Source organism: Notothenia rossii (assembly GCF_949606895.1).
Source record: "Notothenia rossii genome assembly, chromosome: 10".
In the NCBI taxonomy this organism is placed as follows: domain Eukaryota; kingdom Metazoa; phylum Chordata; class Actinopteri; order Perciformes; family Nototheniidae; genus Notothenia; species Notothenia rossii.
The window spans coordinates 56333556-56347775 of record NC_136908.1 but is presented as its reverse complement, the minus strand read 5'-3'; the positions used below and the strand labels follow the sequence as shown (position 1 = coordinate 56347775).

Here is a 14220-nt window from a genome sequence, read left to right as displayed (position 1 = left end):
CGTGCTTTAAAGGAGACGATGCGCTCACTGCGGCGCGGCATGAAGGATACATTATTCATCAGCTCCAACACCAGAGGCAGGCCTTCGCTATTACTTCCAGCTGTTGGTGTACCTCAACCTCATTGGAAAAAGGCTCCTGGACAGTAAAGGAGAGTAGAGGAGGGGGGGGGGGGCACCTTGTTGGGCTCACTTTCGAGAATGAAATGTTGTGGACAGAGGGAGTGCTGAGGGAGTTAAGTGCCAGTTGTTTACTGCTCCTCACGCTCCCTGTTTTTCACACATTCTGTCAAAAGATAAACACAGTCTCTTATTCTGCGACGTTTTTGTCCTTTCTCCTATTTTTACCCACTCCCACTTGTCGTCATTCTATACAGTCAGCTAAATCCTCTCTGTCCCTCTCTTTCCTTGAATTTATCTCACCCGCTGTCCCTCTCTGCCCCCCCCCCCACCCCCCGCCCCCACCCTTGCTCCCACAACCCCTATGTCTGTCTCTATCTCCAGCAGAGGAGGTGCCAGGGCAGTGTAATTGGTATTCAGGCTCTGTCAGAGCCAATGCAGAGCCCTGTTAGCAGAATAAGAGTGGAAACATCCTTATCTGGATTTGCCTGGTAACCAGAGGGTGTGTGTGTGTGTGTGTGTGTGTGTGTGTGTGTGTGTGTGTGTGTGTGTGTGTGTGTGTGTGTGTGTGTGTGTGTGTGTGTGTGTGTGTGTGTGTGTGTGTGTGTGTGTGTGTGTGTGTGTGTGCGCGCGTGCGTGGGGGGGGAGACAACGACTAAGCTACACTTGCTGCTCTTATTATTTTTTTGTTTTCGTTCCTTTTTCTTTGTTTTTCTCTCTCTTCTTCCTCCCTCTGCTGTATGTGCTAATTATTGGCTGGTTGCATGCACACACACACACACACACACACACACACACACACACACACACACACACACACACACACACACACACACACACACACACACACACACACACACACACACACACACACACACACACACACACACACACACACACAACAGGATGGCACGCATTTACTGGAGTGTGTTCACAACTGCATAATATAGGCGCACAAGGAATCATGGAGGAACACCTGCCTGCACAGACACACACACACTTGCACAGACATTACACAACCGTATGAAGCCCCCTACGGAGGCTTTCACTGGCGCAGCATCCCGACATCTGCATCTACTACACTTATTACACACACACACAAACACACACTCCTCTATCTCCTCTCAATTCCAGAGGGCTACACTACAAGACACATGTACTCGCGCAAGCACCATTATGGAGCTATTTTGGGGATGTTGAGTAAATGCGACCAGCTCTCGAGTCCAGACCGCAGCATCCACACGCACAGCAACATGTGACATCAGCTTGAATGAGAATTCATTAAAGACACTGTGTATATATTGGAATTGAAGAAAAAGGGTAGGTTATTGAACAATAAAAAACTTAATCAGTGTTAAGGAACAGAGATTAATGAAAAATACAACTTAAAACATCCCAAATGCATCAAAAATAACGCTTCATATGGTTCTAAAAATGGACAATTCCAGGTAAAACCTCTACATTTTAATTTGCATGTTACTTTGCTTGACTTTTCTCTAATAATGTTTTCAATAAATGAGGCAGAGACTGATGGAAATGCAGGAACCAGACATTCACCATCATGCATCATTAACACATTTCACCTTTGACCCCGGTGGAAATGTTCCTACTCCTAATTGGAGCTAAGCACATTCAACAGTCCGGATAACAATGGATGTTATGTTTAACAGGGATTTATTGCGTAAAAAATAATTGATGTGGAATGCCAATTACATTATGTTTATTTCTAAGAGGTTGTTATTTAAAAGAAAAAGGCAAAGAATGGACAACAATAAAAGCATTGAAGGTGAAAATGTATGAATGTTATACTCCAATAATATAATTATATTGCTTTTTTCTACCTATTGGAGGGATTCAACAACAATTTAACGACAAATGATGATTGTGTAATTAACCGCAATCAACAAAATCATTAAAATGTAAATTCTACATGAATGCATTAGCAGTCATGATCCAGAACTATAATATATAATTATTTTTAAATTAATAGGTTGGCCAAAGCCTTTGCTCACAAAGCTGATTATTTTAGTATTCACCAAGCCAACACAGCAGGACACAAACTACACAAACATTCTTTATTTAAATGTTGTATTTATGTAAGTTTACACATTTTCGTATAATTTTAGAAACAAGGAGATGCTGCAATCTGTTAATGTATGCACTGTGCACTAAAATACTATTTATTTTTCAATAATTAGCTTGTTTTCCGAATGTTAGTTTGTTGCATATTTATGAATTTAGATGTTGACGTTATTCCAATAATGCTGGATATTAATTGTAATGTTTCTTTATATCGCAGTGTGGCCACCACCAGTGTTTGAATATCAAATCTATTTTCAGTAACCACAGCCAGCCTAGAGTCAGACGTCTCATCGTGACATTTGGGGGGCACCGAGTTTGACTCTTGGTTGGCAGAAATGTTGACACCGAGCACATTAACATTGCAAATAGACACACCCTATGACCTCCTCAATGTCATTCTCAAAGTAATGACAGCGATAAGCATCTAAAGTACCAATTAACTCTCAGCAACAGCCAGTACATTGACTTCTTTAGCAGTAATTATCTGAGTTCTTATCCCTCCAATGAAGTACTCCAAATAGGGTTGAATTAAAAAGTAACATGGAGAAAAACTGATGATTTTCTCTGTCTCTTTGTGCTGGTTACTAGCAAAACCAATCTGTGTCTGACATTACCTGGGTTACCATGGTAACCCTTCTCTAAAAAAGAATGTATTTCAAGAATCAACCCATCGGCAACAAACTGTGACTTTCGTTCTCTCTCTCTGTCTCATTCTCTCTCGCCTTGTTTCTCTGTCATCATTCTACTTTTACTCTTTCTTTCATGCAATTTGTATTCCTCTCAGTATATAAATACACCGTATATGATATGAGGCGTACGGAAATATATATACTAGATATGGTCTTAGAATTGGCTTGCTGTCTTTTCCCCCCCCCCCCCCGCCTCCCTGCATGAACGGCCTCCATTGGACTCCTTTGTTCACTTCCGTAACAAAGTGACATCACTTTGCAACACTCACGCTTCTATTGGCTAGTGCTCCAACACATTGCACGTGATAGGCTAAGGGGCGGGAAATCTCTAAGCGGTACCCCATTGAAGACAGAACCAGTCAGCTAACCAATCAGAGCAGACTGGGCTCTGGTTTCAGACAGAGGGGGAAAAAAAGGGGTTCAGCAAAGGCACTATGAGAAAAATAAAGAACTTTTCAAATATTAAAGCATGTAAACATGTAACAATTAGGGATAAAATACACATATGAACCTGAAAATGAGCATAATACTGTATGTCCTCTTTAAATATTTGATTTTCTCCGACCCCTGTTGAAAATACCACTGTTTATTTTTAGCTCCAACCAGAGGAGATGGTGCTGCATGCATTTGTGTTCTCATGAGTGCGCACAAGCGACGAGAAGTCTACCTATGTGTGTGTATTTATGTGCAATAGTGCGATGGTGTGCACGGGAGCCCGCATGTATAACCCTGTGTGCCAATTATTTCATTACCAGCTGACGGATTTCTCTTTCCACCATTACTGCTCCCTCAGCCACAGGCCCCGGCAGAAACCTCAGCGCGCACACACACACACACACACACACACACACACACACACACACACACACACACACACACACACACACACACACACACACACACACACACACACACACACACACACACACACACACACACACACACACACACACACACACACACGAGCTAGCACACAGCAACCAGTTCAAGTCCATCAATTAAGGAGGCAATTTGCTCAAGTGGTTTCACCTGGGCCAAAAGGCAGGTGGGTGGCTATGCTCTGTTTACCTATCAGACACTATTAAGGGTGAAATGTCACTGGCCAGCACTGTGTCAGTAATGCCTTTTTGTCTGCCTGAGGGTCCAATGGGGCTGTGCATCTGTGTGTATACGACAATTATGTCAAGTCCTGATATGATAACTCGAGTGTACTGTATCTGTCAATGTGTGCCAACCAAATGACAGATGACGCTAACGTTTTGGTGTGTGTATGCTTGTTATGTGTCAGGTTATCAAGCTGCTGACATGTAGAAGACAATTTTTCCCGACCACACATATCTCCATCTTTGACAAGATTGCTTGAGTGATCCGTCAATGTGTGTGTATGTTGTTTAAGTGTAAGTGTGGACTGCATGTGTGCGGCCTCTGCAGCAATATTTCATCATCTCTTGGTTCCCATAAGAACCTGTCACACTCTGTGTGTGTGTGTGTTGTGTGTGTGTCCCATTGTGGCAGTGTATGCAAATGTCCACAAGTCTGCCAATGTGCCTGTCTACTCTTGCTCGTAGCTTTTATTCACTATCTCTGAGAAAGACTGTGTTCTGAATGTATGATGAAACTTCAAACACACACACACACACACACACACACACACACACACACACACACACACACACACACACACACACACACGCACACACACACGCACACACACACACACACACACACACACACACACACACACACACACACACACACACACACACACACACACACACACACACACACACACACACACACACACACACACACACACACGACGCCACACACTCACGCAATGTGTTTGATAAATTAGACTTGGAGCTACAGGAATTTGCGTTAGCAATGTACTAAAGCAAACACGGGACAGTCTGTCAAGCTCCGTTGTATATTCGACAATGTGTATGTGAGCATAAGTCTGCATTTGCGTTTGTCACTCTGCATGTTAACTTGCAGGATTTAGCGTCCGTTGTGTTTATCTGCACAAAGAGTGAGGCTGCGTGTTTACATGCCAATGTTGTCGTCCAGATGAGCTCCGAGGCCCATTCACCAACAGGACCTACATGTCAATGTATCCTTCCACTGCTGTTTGATTTAAGCAAAGGGCATTCTGTTTCCTGCGTCCCACAAGCCCCATTTCCGTTCAACTCATTGGATGTGGTATTATCCTTGGGCTTATGTGGCGGTGCACAAGCTATAATTTATTGTCTGTTCAGCAAGGCAAATGTGCAAGCCTGGCATATTTCATTTGCTGAATACATATCATTATTAAAATGTGATTTTCCTCCACCTTTTTTTTTTGTGTGTGTTTCACACTGTGCTCTGGAATGCTATCTAGGGTACGTCTGATTCATGCCCGAACTGTGAATTTCTTGGTGATAATAACCTCTGAAATATGGAGTAGGGGGTCCGACGTGAGAGCCAAAGAGGCTAGCTGAGTCAATGTTATGAAAGGGAAATGATGTGTCACATCACATCAATGCATACCAAATAGTGCATTACCTCATGATGAAACACTATGTTGAAAAAGCAGTGACCCACCTGCCCCCTTATATATATGAGCTTTAACAGACGGGTCCTTTAGCACCCGTAGCACTGAATTTTGCATAACTTGTCAATTATTGAGTACACTGTTTGTTTACCATATGCATTACTTTTAAGTGTAGACTGTAGCTTTAAAAATCCCCTAGCGTTAGCACTGTAAAGAAACAACACATCACGGAAGAAGAAAGCTTTCTGTATTCATGAGTTTGGTTTTAACAGTCCCTGCAGGTATAATAATGAAGTCCCTCTCCCCCATGTGGAATGGAGCGTAATGATTATGATGAAGCAGATTCGCCGGCTGTTTCTCTACCCCCCCCCCCATGTATCGACAGGGCTGTAAACAAAAGCATAAAAACTATGTGTAGCAACAAAGTAACTGTAAAAACTAAGGGATATTAACCGAAGGAGATATTCTAAAACAGATGCATTTATGAGGTATAACCACTGCAAAAATGAAGACTTAGTTTTTCTTGATGGAACATAACTCAAAAGTGATTTTCTTAGCATGAAACTTTAATAATGTAAACTCAGTTTGTCTTAGCACGTGAACTACATGACCCATCGATCAATCCAAGACGTTCCACCTCTGTGTTTTAAATTCCACCCATCACATACTCTTCATTCAAACTACTCCACAACTTCATGAAACAGGAGATAAAACATGCAATCATTTGAATAATGTTATTCGAGAAAACCTGTTGGATTACAATTCGACACCGTGACGTGTCAATTATGTTGACGAAGATCGCCATAAGTGCAGGAACGGGTCGAGTTACCTCGCTGTGTTGCATGACTAACATCCATGTCAGCACCTCTTCCCTGCGCACGCCATAATGGCATTAGAAGATAAATGAGTGGCACCGCTCGTTATGACCCATAATGTTATGGCGTGTCCTTTACAGTGAGCTAAACCCATTTTTCTCTCGCAGCGGGAGATGGAGAACAATGAATTGGAAACCCACAAGCAATCTATTCAAGGGTGCAACAAGCTAAGGGGATGTGACGTGCCAATGTTTTTTAGTGATTTTCATTATGTGTCATTCTATTCTAATTCATTTTCAATTGGGCCATAAGAGTCACCGCCGTAAGCAGTGCAAAAAAAAGGCCGGCAACGAGCGAAAGAGGATCTTGGTTTAGCTGCGAGACATCCAGAGAAAGAAAATAATGATCTTTATGAAATTGCTTTAGACACAATCTGACAGCCGAGACAAAGCAAGTGGCTGGCCTTGTTCGAATCGATAAAGCCTCCATTAGTTTTCTAAAGAGTAACATGCAGTTTGTTTCAGTGGAGCAGCATGGCATCGGTAATATGCCGCCACTTTGACACCAAAAGTTAATGCACTTTGGCCAACCCTAATGTGAGATTATACCTTCATTTCTATCAAATGGAAATGGAAAACGCTCCGAACGCATCGGATCCATAAAGCATGACCGAGCCAGTTATCATAGTCACCACGTTTGTGTCACAATGGCTGCCAGCGCTGAGCTTTTGTGAAGACTGAAAAAAACATTCTGGATCAGTTTGAATGACTGTGATCTCACGCACAAAGAAGATCACACTTCTTAAGTAGCTATTGATTAGCCAGATGAACAGAGACTGTCATTGATCTGAGGGATGACCTCATCGCCACCTTTGACACTGCAGGGAAATCGCAAATTGAAACTGCGGAAGGGTAAGCACACTTCTCACCCATCATTTCCTCAAGAACGTGTAGATGTATCACACTCGAGCCCCCCGGTGGGACACGGAATCAATAGCCTAGAGGGTTAGTTTATGAAAAGAACGGACAGAGGCTCAGATCCCTTAAATCAGCACTATTTGAGCTTGTATATCTTGATGAATACGCTGCAAGCTTTGGTTAGATCATCCGAAGGGGAGGAACGATCTCTTTGAGGGATGGTCATGATGGACATGTTGCCGGTGTTGCAAGAATAAGCCTTGAGGAATCTGCCCTCCTCGGAGGAGGAAAACGCTGATCTGAGAGGATCTTTCTCCCACCAGCTGACATCCCATAGACAAATGGCCTCACTAGTCTCTAACCTCTCAAACCACCTCCTTTTTCTTGTCCTGTGCATGTGCCAAAGACTCCTCCTCCTCCATCCAATCCCGTGCGTGTACATACACTCAAATGACTCATTTATAAAGCTCTATCGCAGTGACCAGAACACATTCCCTGGCTACCTCGTTTAATTAAAGATACAGCTGCAGTTTTTAAAATCCCTCAATCCTTAATGCGTTCCCCACACATCAAGGAAATCTAGCAATCTGCACAGGCTTGCTGATCTGTGCCACAAATGTACTGCGTGTGTTTCACATTTTATCCGCAGCATCTGTATTACATTAATGCGCCCTGAGGATGGGAGACGAAGCAATCGCATGTCCCTGCTGATTCAAGGTTTAACAGAGCAGCTTCAATTCTGTGTCTTGGAGCATGGTAGGGCCTCGGGAGAGTTTTAGGCGGCACTTCATGGGTGAAAGGGCAGGAATGAAGTGTGCTAGGTCGATGTCTTTCTGACATCCCTATTTCCAACGGTCTCTCCAGTAAAAAGCTAGAACCTAGAGAGGGTCCTCACAGCCAGCTTTTCATTAGGGTCTAAATCTAAGCACTGCCTTTTTTTATTGTCCCACAACACTGCCAAAAAGCAATCAATAGGACTTTAGGAAAACTGGGTGCAAGAGTGCACACTTTTTTACTGTCCCATAATCAATAGGAACTGTGAAAACAGTGCAATGAGTGAGTATTGGGAATAACACACACACACACACAGATGAAAAGTGCCCCCAGACGAAGGACTCGAGGGGGTCGTTTGGAGTTGGATTACCTTGTAAAACCACCACAGGTTTCTGCTGCAACTGTGATTGATTAATCGAAGTGAATTAATTAACAAACCCTTTAAGTAATGAATCAATTACACAATTGATTAATGAGTATTGCCCTCATGGATTACGGTTGATACTGACCATTAAAGATAAATTGTGCCCAATAGAAATCAGTTTACAGCAGATTACACGCGGATGAACCCCTACCTGGTGCTATTGCTGAGAGAGATTTCACTTCGCTGAGGATTTGTAAAGTTAAGCAAGGTGATCGTGACACTTCTGTATGCCAAAAGAGTATTACTGCAGCATTAAAAACATGCTCACAATCTTTGGGGCTAAATTCCCTAAAACACCTACTTTCTCTACATTAATATGCATGAAAAAGGAAGGTATACTTGAAGACTATGCCTCTCTGAGTCCTATTAAGACTGAGCCTATGCTGCAGCTCACTCTGGCCTTGACTGTAATTAAACCAATCTACATCTTTAAGATGCAGGTGATGCTACTACGCCTTTTAACGACTGCGCCTGAAGTGTACTCAGCATTCTGCTCCTTTAGAACAAACACAATATTCCGACGAGAAAAAAAATTGAAACACTCACAGATGGCACAAGGAAATTGGATAGCAAAGGCTGAAATCTGTGCAATAAGAAAAAAAACACTGAAAACAAAATAGTGTAGCATAAAGAGAAAAATATTAAAGAACTGTCAGGGTAAACAACAGTTGTGTCGCAGTGCTTGCGTCTGTTCACAGCTTGGCGATTCAGAGAAAGCAAACAGTATATGTTGTCCAACTCTTTCCATTCCTGTAGAAAGGCTTGATACATCTACATGTGAGGGAGAGGCCACCTGACAACATTCTATTGATTATAGAAGTTCCTTTTTTTAGTTTGTCCAACCATTTTTCTTAAGGGTCCTATGATGCTCATTTCAGGTTCAAATGTACATGTTGTGTCTCAACTGTGACATGTTTACCAGCTGTAATGTTCAAAATGGTCTTTCTTTTTCTCATACTGCCTGTGCTGCAGCACCTCTTTTCGCCCTCTGTCTGAAACCAGAGCCCAGTCTGCTCTGATTGGTTAGATGGCTGGCTCTGTTGTGGTTGGTCAACGGCTTAGAGATGTCCCGCCCCATAGCCTATGACGTTGGAGTGCAAGCCAATAGAAGCGCAAGTGTTTCATATTGAAGTTAACAAGAAGTCCAATGGAGGCGTTTCAGGCAGGGAACTTTGGGATTTTAGCCTTTACAAACAATTTACATCAACAAAAACCTATATAATACACTACAAGAAAGGGGAAACCCCAGAAATGTTAGTAGGGCATCTTTAAGGAAAGCAGTTAAGGCTACCCAAGCAATATTGACAGACAGAAGCTCCTCAGTCGTGCATTGCTTCCTAAACTCTTAAGAATGTACAAGGCTTCCCTTTCAACACCTATGATTGCCACTTGTTGACCCAAATCTGCCCGAGGCTGCCATGAGCAGAGCTGTCACGCCACAGAATGCCATTCTAACCCATATTCTTAACAAATAAATATGAATAAAAAGAGGATTCCCTGGCTAGCCCTTCTCTCTGTGGTGAATGAAAACTGATTTTGGGTCGCTTGATGTCAAGTGCCGTGTATGAATACACATATCTCTGTCACTTCGGCCCATTACGGCTCACCCTGCGGTTTTACCTGAGGATCAATAACGGCAGTTGTCAGGCAGACTGGCGGTGGGGAGGTAGAAGACATTAAGAGGCCATTGGGGTGTGCAGACACAAGGCTTTGTGAATGAATAAAGAAGAAACATGATAGGACGGCACTGCAATTCCACTTGTCATTGCCACAGAGACGTGTGAGGCAATATGTTTCTCGTTGAAGTATGAAACAGCGATGGTGTCTACAAGCTAAATGGCCACAGTTAAAAGGTAGTTTAGCAGAGGGATTTATCAGTGAGCATCTTCATTACAGCACATGTCTAAAAAGTGACTTACTCGTAATGTACTTTGAATTCAATTGTATCTTCTGTCTTTTAAAGTATGCTTTTTTCAGAACCTGGTATGTTCAATGGTTAAAGCCAAGATCATTCTATTGTATGACCAACATACAGAGGCAGGTATAAACAAATCATGGCATTCATTGAAAGGTATTCATATTTGGACAATTTAAACTAATCTCGGCTGATACTGATTTTCTCTTAGCTGAATGTTCTTCAGGTTGTTTTTTTTTAAGCTGCTCTCCATAACTTTAATTGTTACCTACAGGGTGCCTCAAGATAATGCTAGAAATTATGTTACAATAACATTGTGACAACCTTACCTCATTTCGCCGAACAACACTCATTATTTCACATCATCCTGTGCCATCTGGATCCACCAGAAACCAAAAGACTATTCCATGAACCTGTCAAGACTCTTTATTGCCATGTGACAAATATCTCGGCCAATGAAGAGCAAAATGGGATTTGCTCCATTGCCTGAATTATTGAAGTGGACAGTATGAGAAATTGATGGCACAAAATTCATCCACATTCCCTATGCATAATGTTTTAATACGTTTCCAATCCCAATCCGCCCTCTCGGCATCCTCATTTCTCATTGCGCAAGTCACATTATGCAAGGATGCCTGACACAATGAGGTGCACAACACCCAAAAATACACTCGCCGCTGTGTTGGGCTAGTGGCATAGGGGTGACTGTTTGTTTCTTTGGGAGCCAAAATCACCATCCTGGAAGTGCTACTAGCTAGTATGATAATGATATAAGGATAAAAGAATATCAAGCTACTTTCAGATAACACCACCAGGAATAACGCATGCATGTAAACACACATGCAGATGAGAGCATAATCTAAAAATACATGATTTATTTGCCTTTTGTTCTGTATGTGACTCCCATTGGAGAGGCTTGTGTAGCACAACCCTGATGTTTTAATGAAAGCATATGTGAGCAAAGATTCAAAGGGTTTCTGTTCTTTTTTAAGGCCCCTCGTGCATGCCTTTCATTATTCTCATCCCCCAAAAGATTGTCACTAATGCGGTCCTTTGAATTCATTTTATCAGTTTGTGTTATTAGCACTCACAGCTGGCTTTGACCTTGGTCGCTCTTGTAGCCTAAAGTGAGCTTATTCTTCAACCCTGCTTTGTGGGCTTTCTCTCTCTCTTTGACTCCATCTCAATTTGAACCATAATGAACTTTAATCGCAGCCCCACCCCCCACAAAAGGTAACAGCTATTCGGTTTCCAGTTTGAAACCAAAGAAAATGCAGGCTTAGGGGGAAAAAAAACACTTTGGTGTAAAAGCACAACATGATACAGACAAACAACGCGGCGAGTGAAGGTCAAAAATATTGCCTTGCCAGTTGACAATGCTGATGGCCTGAATCTAATGAGTCCCTCGCATTAACACAGCCATGAGCAGCACTTATTTTCGTATTGTGAGGTGGCCGCACAATCCTCTCTTTGACCTCTGTGGAAGAGGCTAGCATGCCACAGTAAATTAAAACACCAAAGGAAGGCTTTGGGACATGTGCCAGTGCAAAATCCTGAACTCCCCTTTGTCTCTCATTCTGGCTGACGGACAAGTTGTTTTTCTTCTCCCCTTTTCAGTATTGCTGGACATTCTCCTACCCTGCAGTAGTCATGGACTCACCCCGGTGAGGAGAAAGTGTTTGCCACTGCTTGACCTGAATATTTGCCCAGAGCCGGAGGCAGGGAGAGGGGATGGCAGGCCATTCCAAGCCACGCTTCTCGACAAACCGGCACAAAGAGAAACCATGACAGTTCCTAAGTGCCAAGCAGACTCTGCTCGCCCTGGGGTATACATGTACAAAGGGAATATTAAGTGCTGTTTTTTATGCGAGATTCACACAGTACAGAAATTCCCTGGGTTACACCGTTTGACTTTCATAAGGAGTTTGAGAATAAGTGTGCTCATCCTCTGTGGGAAAATCTCCCAGTGGACAGGTATGATGTATATTGATTATGCTAAATTGCATCTGGAATTAGTGATGTACACACTGAAACAACAGAGCAGATTGGGTTTATAGAATGTCAGCAAATGCAACTCAATGAATAACCTCCCAAATAACAGCTGAACCACCTGCCACAACGCAGCCATGTCCGCAAACCATAGAGCAAAGCCTCGATTGCGACACACAGTGTACTGAAGCATGAGCATCACTGTAATTTATGAAGCATGATCGCGATTAAAACGTGCGTATATGGTGCAAGAAAACACAATACATTGAACCTTAGAAGCACTTGACCTCAATGTTACCCTAAAGCTAGACTCTAGTGCCATCTATTGAAAACGTTTACAGCACATCAGTATTCTATACAAACACTGAACAATCTACTGATTTTTATTTTCTGCACAGCTTGAATTGATGTCTTGCTGAGGGTGATCGATTCGTCAATGTTTGCTCAATCGATCAGCTTGTGGCAAATTACTTGTTGATAAGGGAAATCACAATTGCATATGTGGCTTATGTAAATTAGTGTTGTCTGGATTGGATGTTTATTATACAAGAAAAAGTCGACATTTTCCTACGATTGAGCCGAAGCCACGGAAACTCCGCATTGGAATTATTGTAGCGAAAAACTTAAAAAGAACTATAAGGGAAGGCGATGGCGCATTCAAATAGTGCAAAAGTAACATGTGATTTAGCGGAGTTTTGAGTGATTACCTTCTTTGAGCAGGCGGGAGTGGAGAAGGAGAAGGAGAAAGCAGCAGATCGCTGCTCCGGTCAGTGCCCACGCAACTCGGAGCAGCTGCATCCTGGCGTAGGAAGGTTTGTGGCGGAGCGACACAGCCGAGCAGCGGAAAGAGACACACTCCACCTCAGCTCACAGACATGCGCTGACTCATATTCTGTTGGCCATGGAATTCAGAAATTCCTTCCCTTAATGCAAAATCCTCACTTGATAGTCCAGTTTGGATGTGATAAAGATATGAGATTCCGTATAGAAAGACAAGTACGCGCTCTCGGTGCGTCAGAGTGGCTCCAAAACAGGAGAGCGATTAACCCCCAATCAGCGTCTGAAGGGCTGACATGTTCCCTCACACCACTTCTCTTTCCTTCAAGTAGCAGTCTCCCGTCGGCTCTCTGCGGGCGTTTAGCGCGCGGCAGGTTGGGGAGAGCGGGCTGCGCCCCTCGGTGCGTCTCCGTCTTCGAGTGCGCACGGCGGTCCACGGCGATGCGGCGCGCAGATGATAATCACCGCTCTCCGCTGCATGTTACGCACATCTCTCCCACTGATGGGGAGGCAGAGGCAAATACTGGCAGCCGAGTCGCCTTGCAGCCTCTCTCTCCCTCTCTCTCGTTTTCCCTCCCTCTCTCTCTCTCCCGGTTCTCCACTATATTGCTCCGTTGTTCCGTCACTTTCCCTCTCTCTCTCTCTCTCTCTCTCTCTCTCTCTCTCTCTCTCTCTCCCTCTCTCTCTCTCTCTCTCTCTCTGTCGCCCCCCTCCTCTCTCTTTCTCTCTTGAATAACTCCAATGCAACCCCTTGCTCTTTACGCACGAGAGCTGCCTGTGTCATGCCTCCCCTGGATAATCCCTGCTCTTCTTCATGTGCGTCTTCAACATTTTTTGCTTCCAAATCACTGTGGATGGCAATTCCCCCCTGACTTTTCTTTGAAGGCAAATTAAATCAAACTGATCTGCGCATGATCTTTACTACCTGCCCCCCACCCCCCAACCTTTTCCCATCAGATTTTGAAGATCAAAACAGTTGCAGGAATGCCGGCACACTTCTCTTTCCTACATTTCCCTGTGTGCTATAGAGAGATCGGCTGTTTTTTTATTTTTATCTCTGCTTAGCTCCAGGTTACGTCACAACTCCCCCAAATAATCTCCTCCAGCTACAGATAGTGCTGCTGCTATGAAATGATGTTTCCACTGATAAAACAAATGGCACACTGTGGGCTGCAGGTGATCATCAAGTCA

The 14220-nt window shown here is 43.4% G+C and overlaps 1 protein-coding gene across 2 annotated transcripts in view; it reads right to left on the bottom strand.

Moving 5' to 3' along the window:
• The window catches only part of LOC307021864 (chemokine-like protein TAFA-5), a 144574-nt gene that overhangs the window by 77354 nt on the left and 53000 nt on the right, over positions 1 to 14220 (bottom strand). The window contains exon 1 of one of the 2 annotated variants that reach the window (XM_079654369.1): positions 12960 to 13878. The exons of the other annotated variant lie outside the window; for it this stretch is intronic. Coding sequence (XP_079510495.1) covers positions 12960 to 13050 — 91 coding nt within the window. The 5' untranslated portion in view covers positions 13051 to 13878. Of the gene's footprint in view, positions 1 to 12959; positions 13879 to 14220 lie in introns of those variants that run through there. 2 annotated transcript variants of the gene reach the window in all.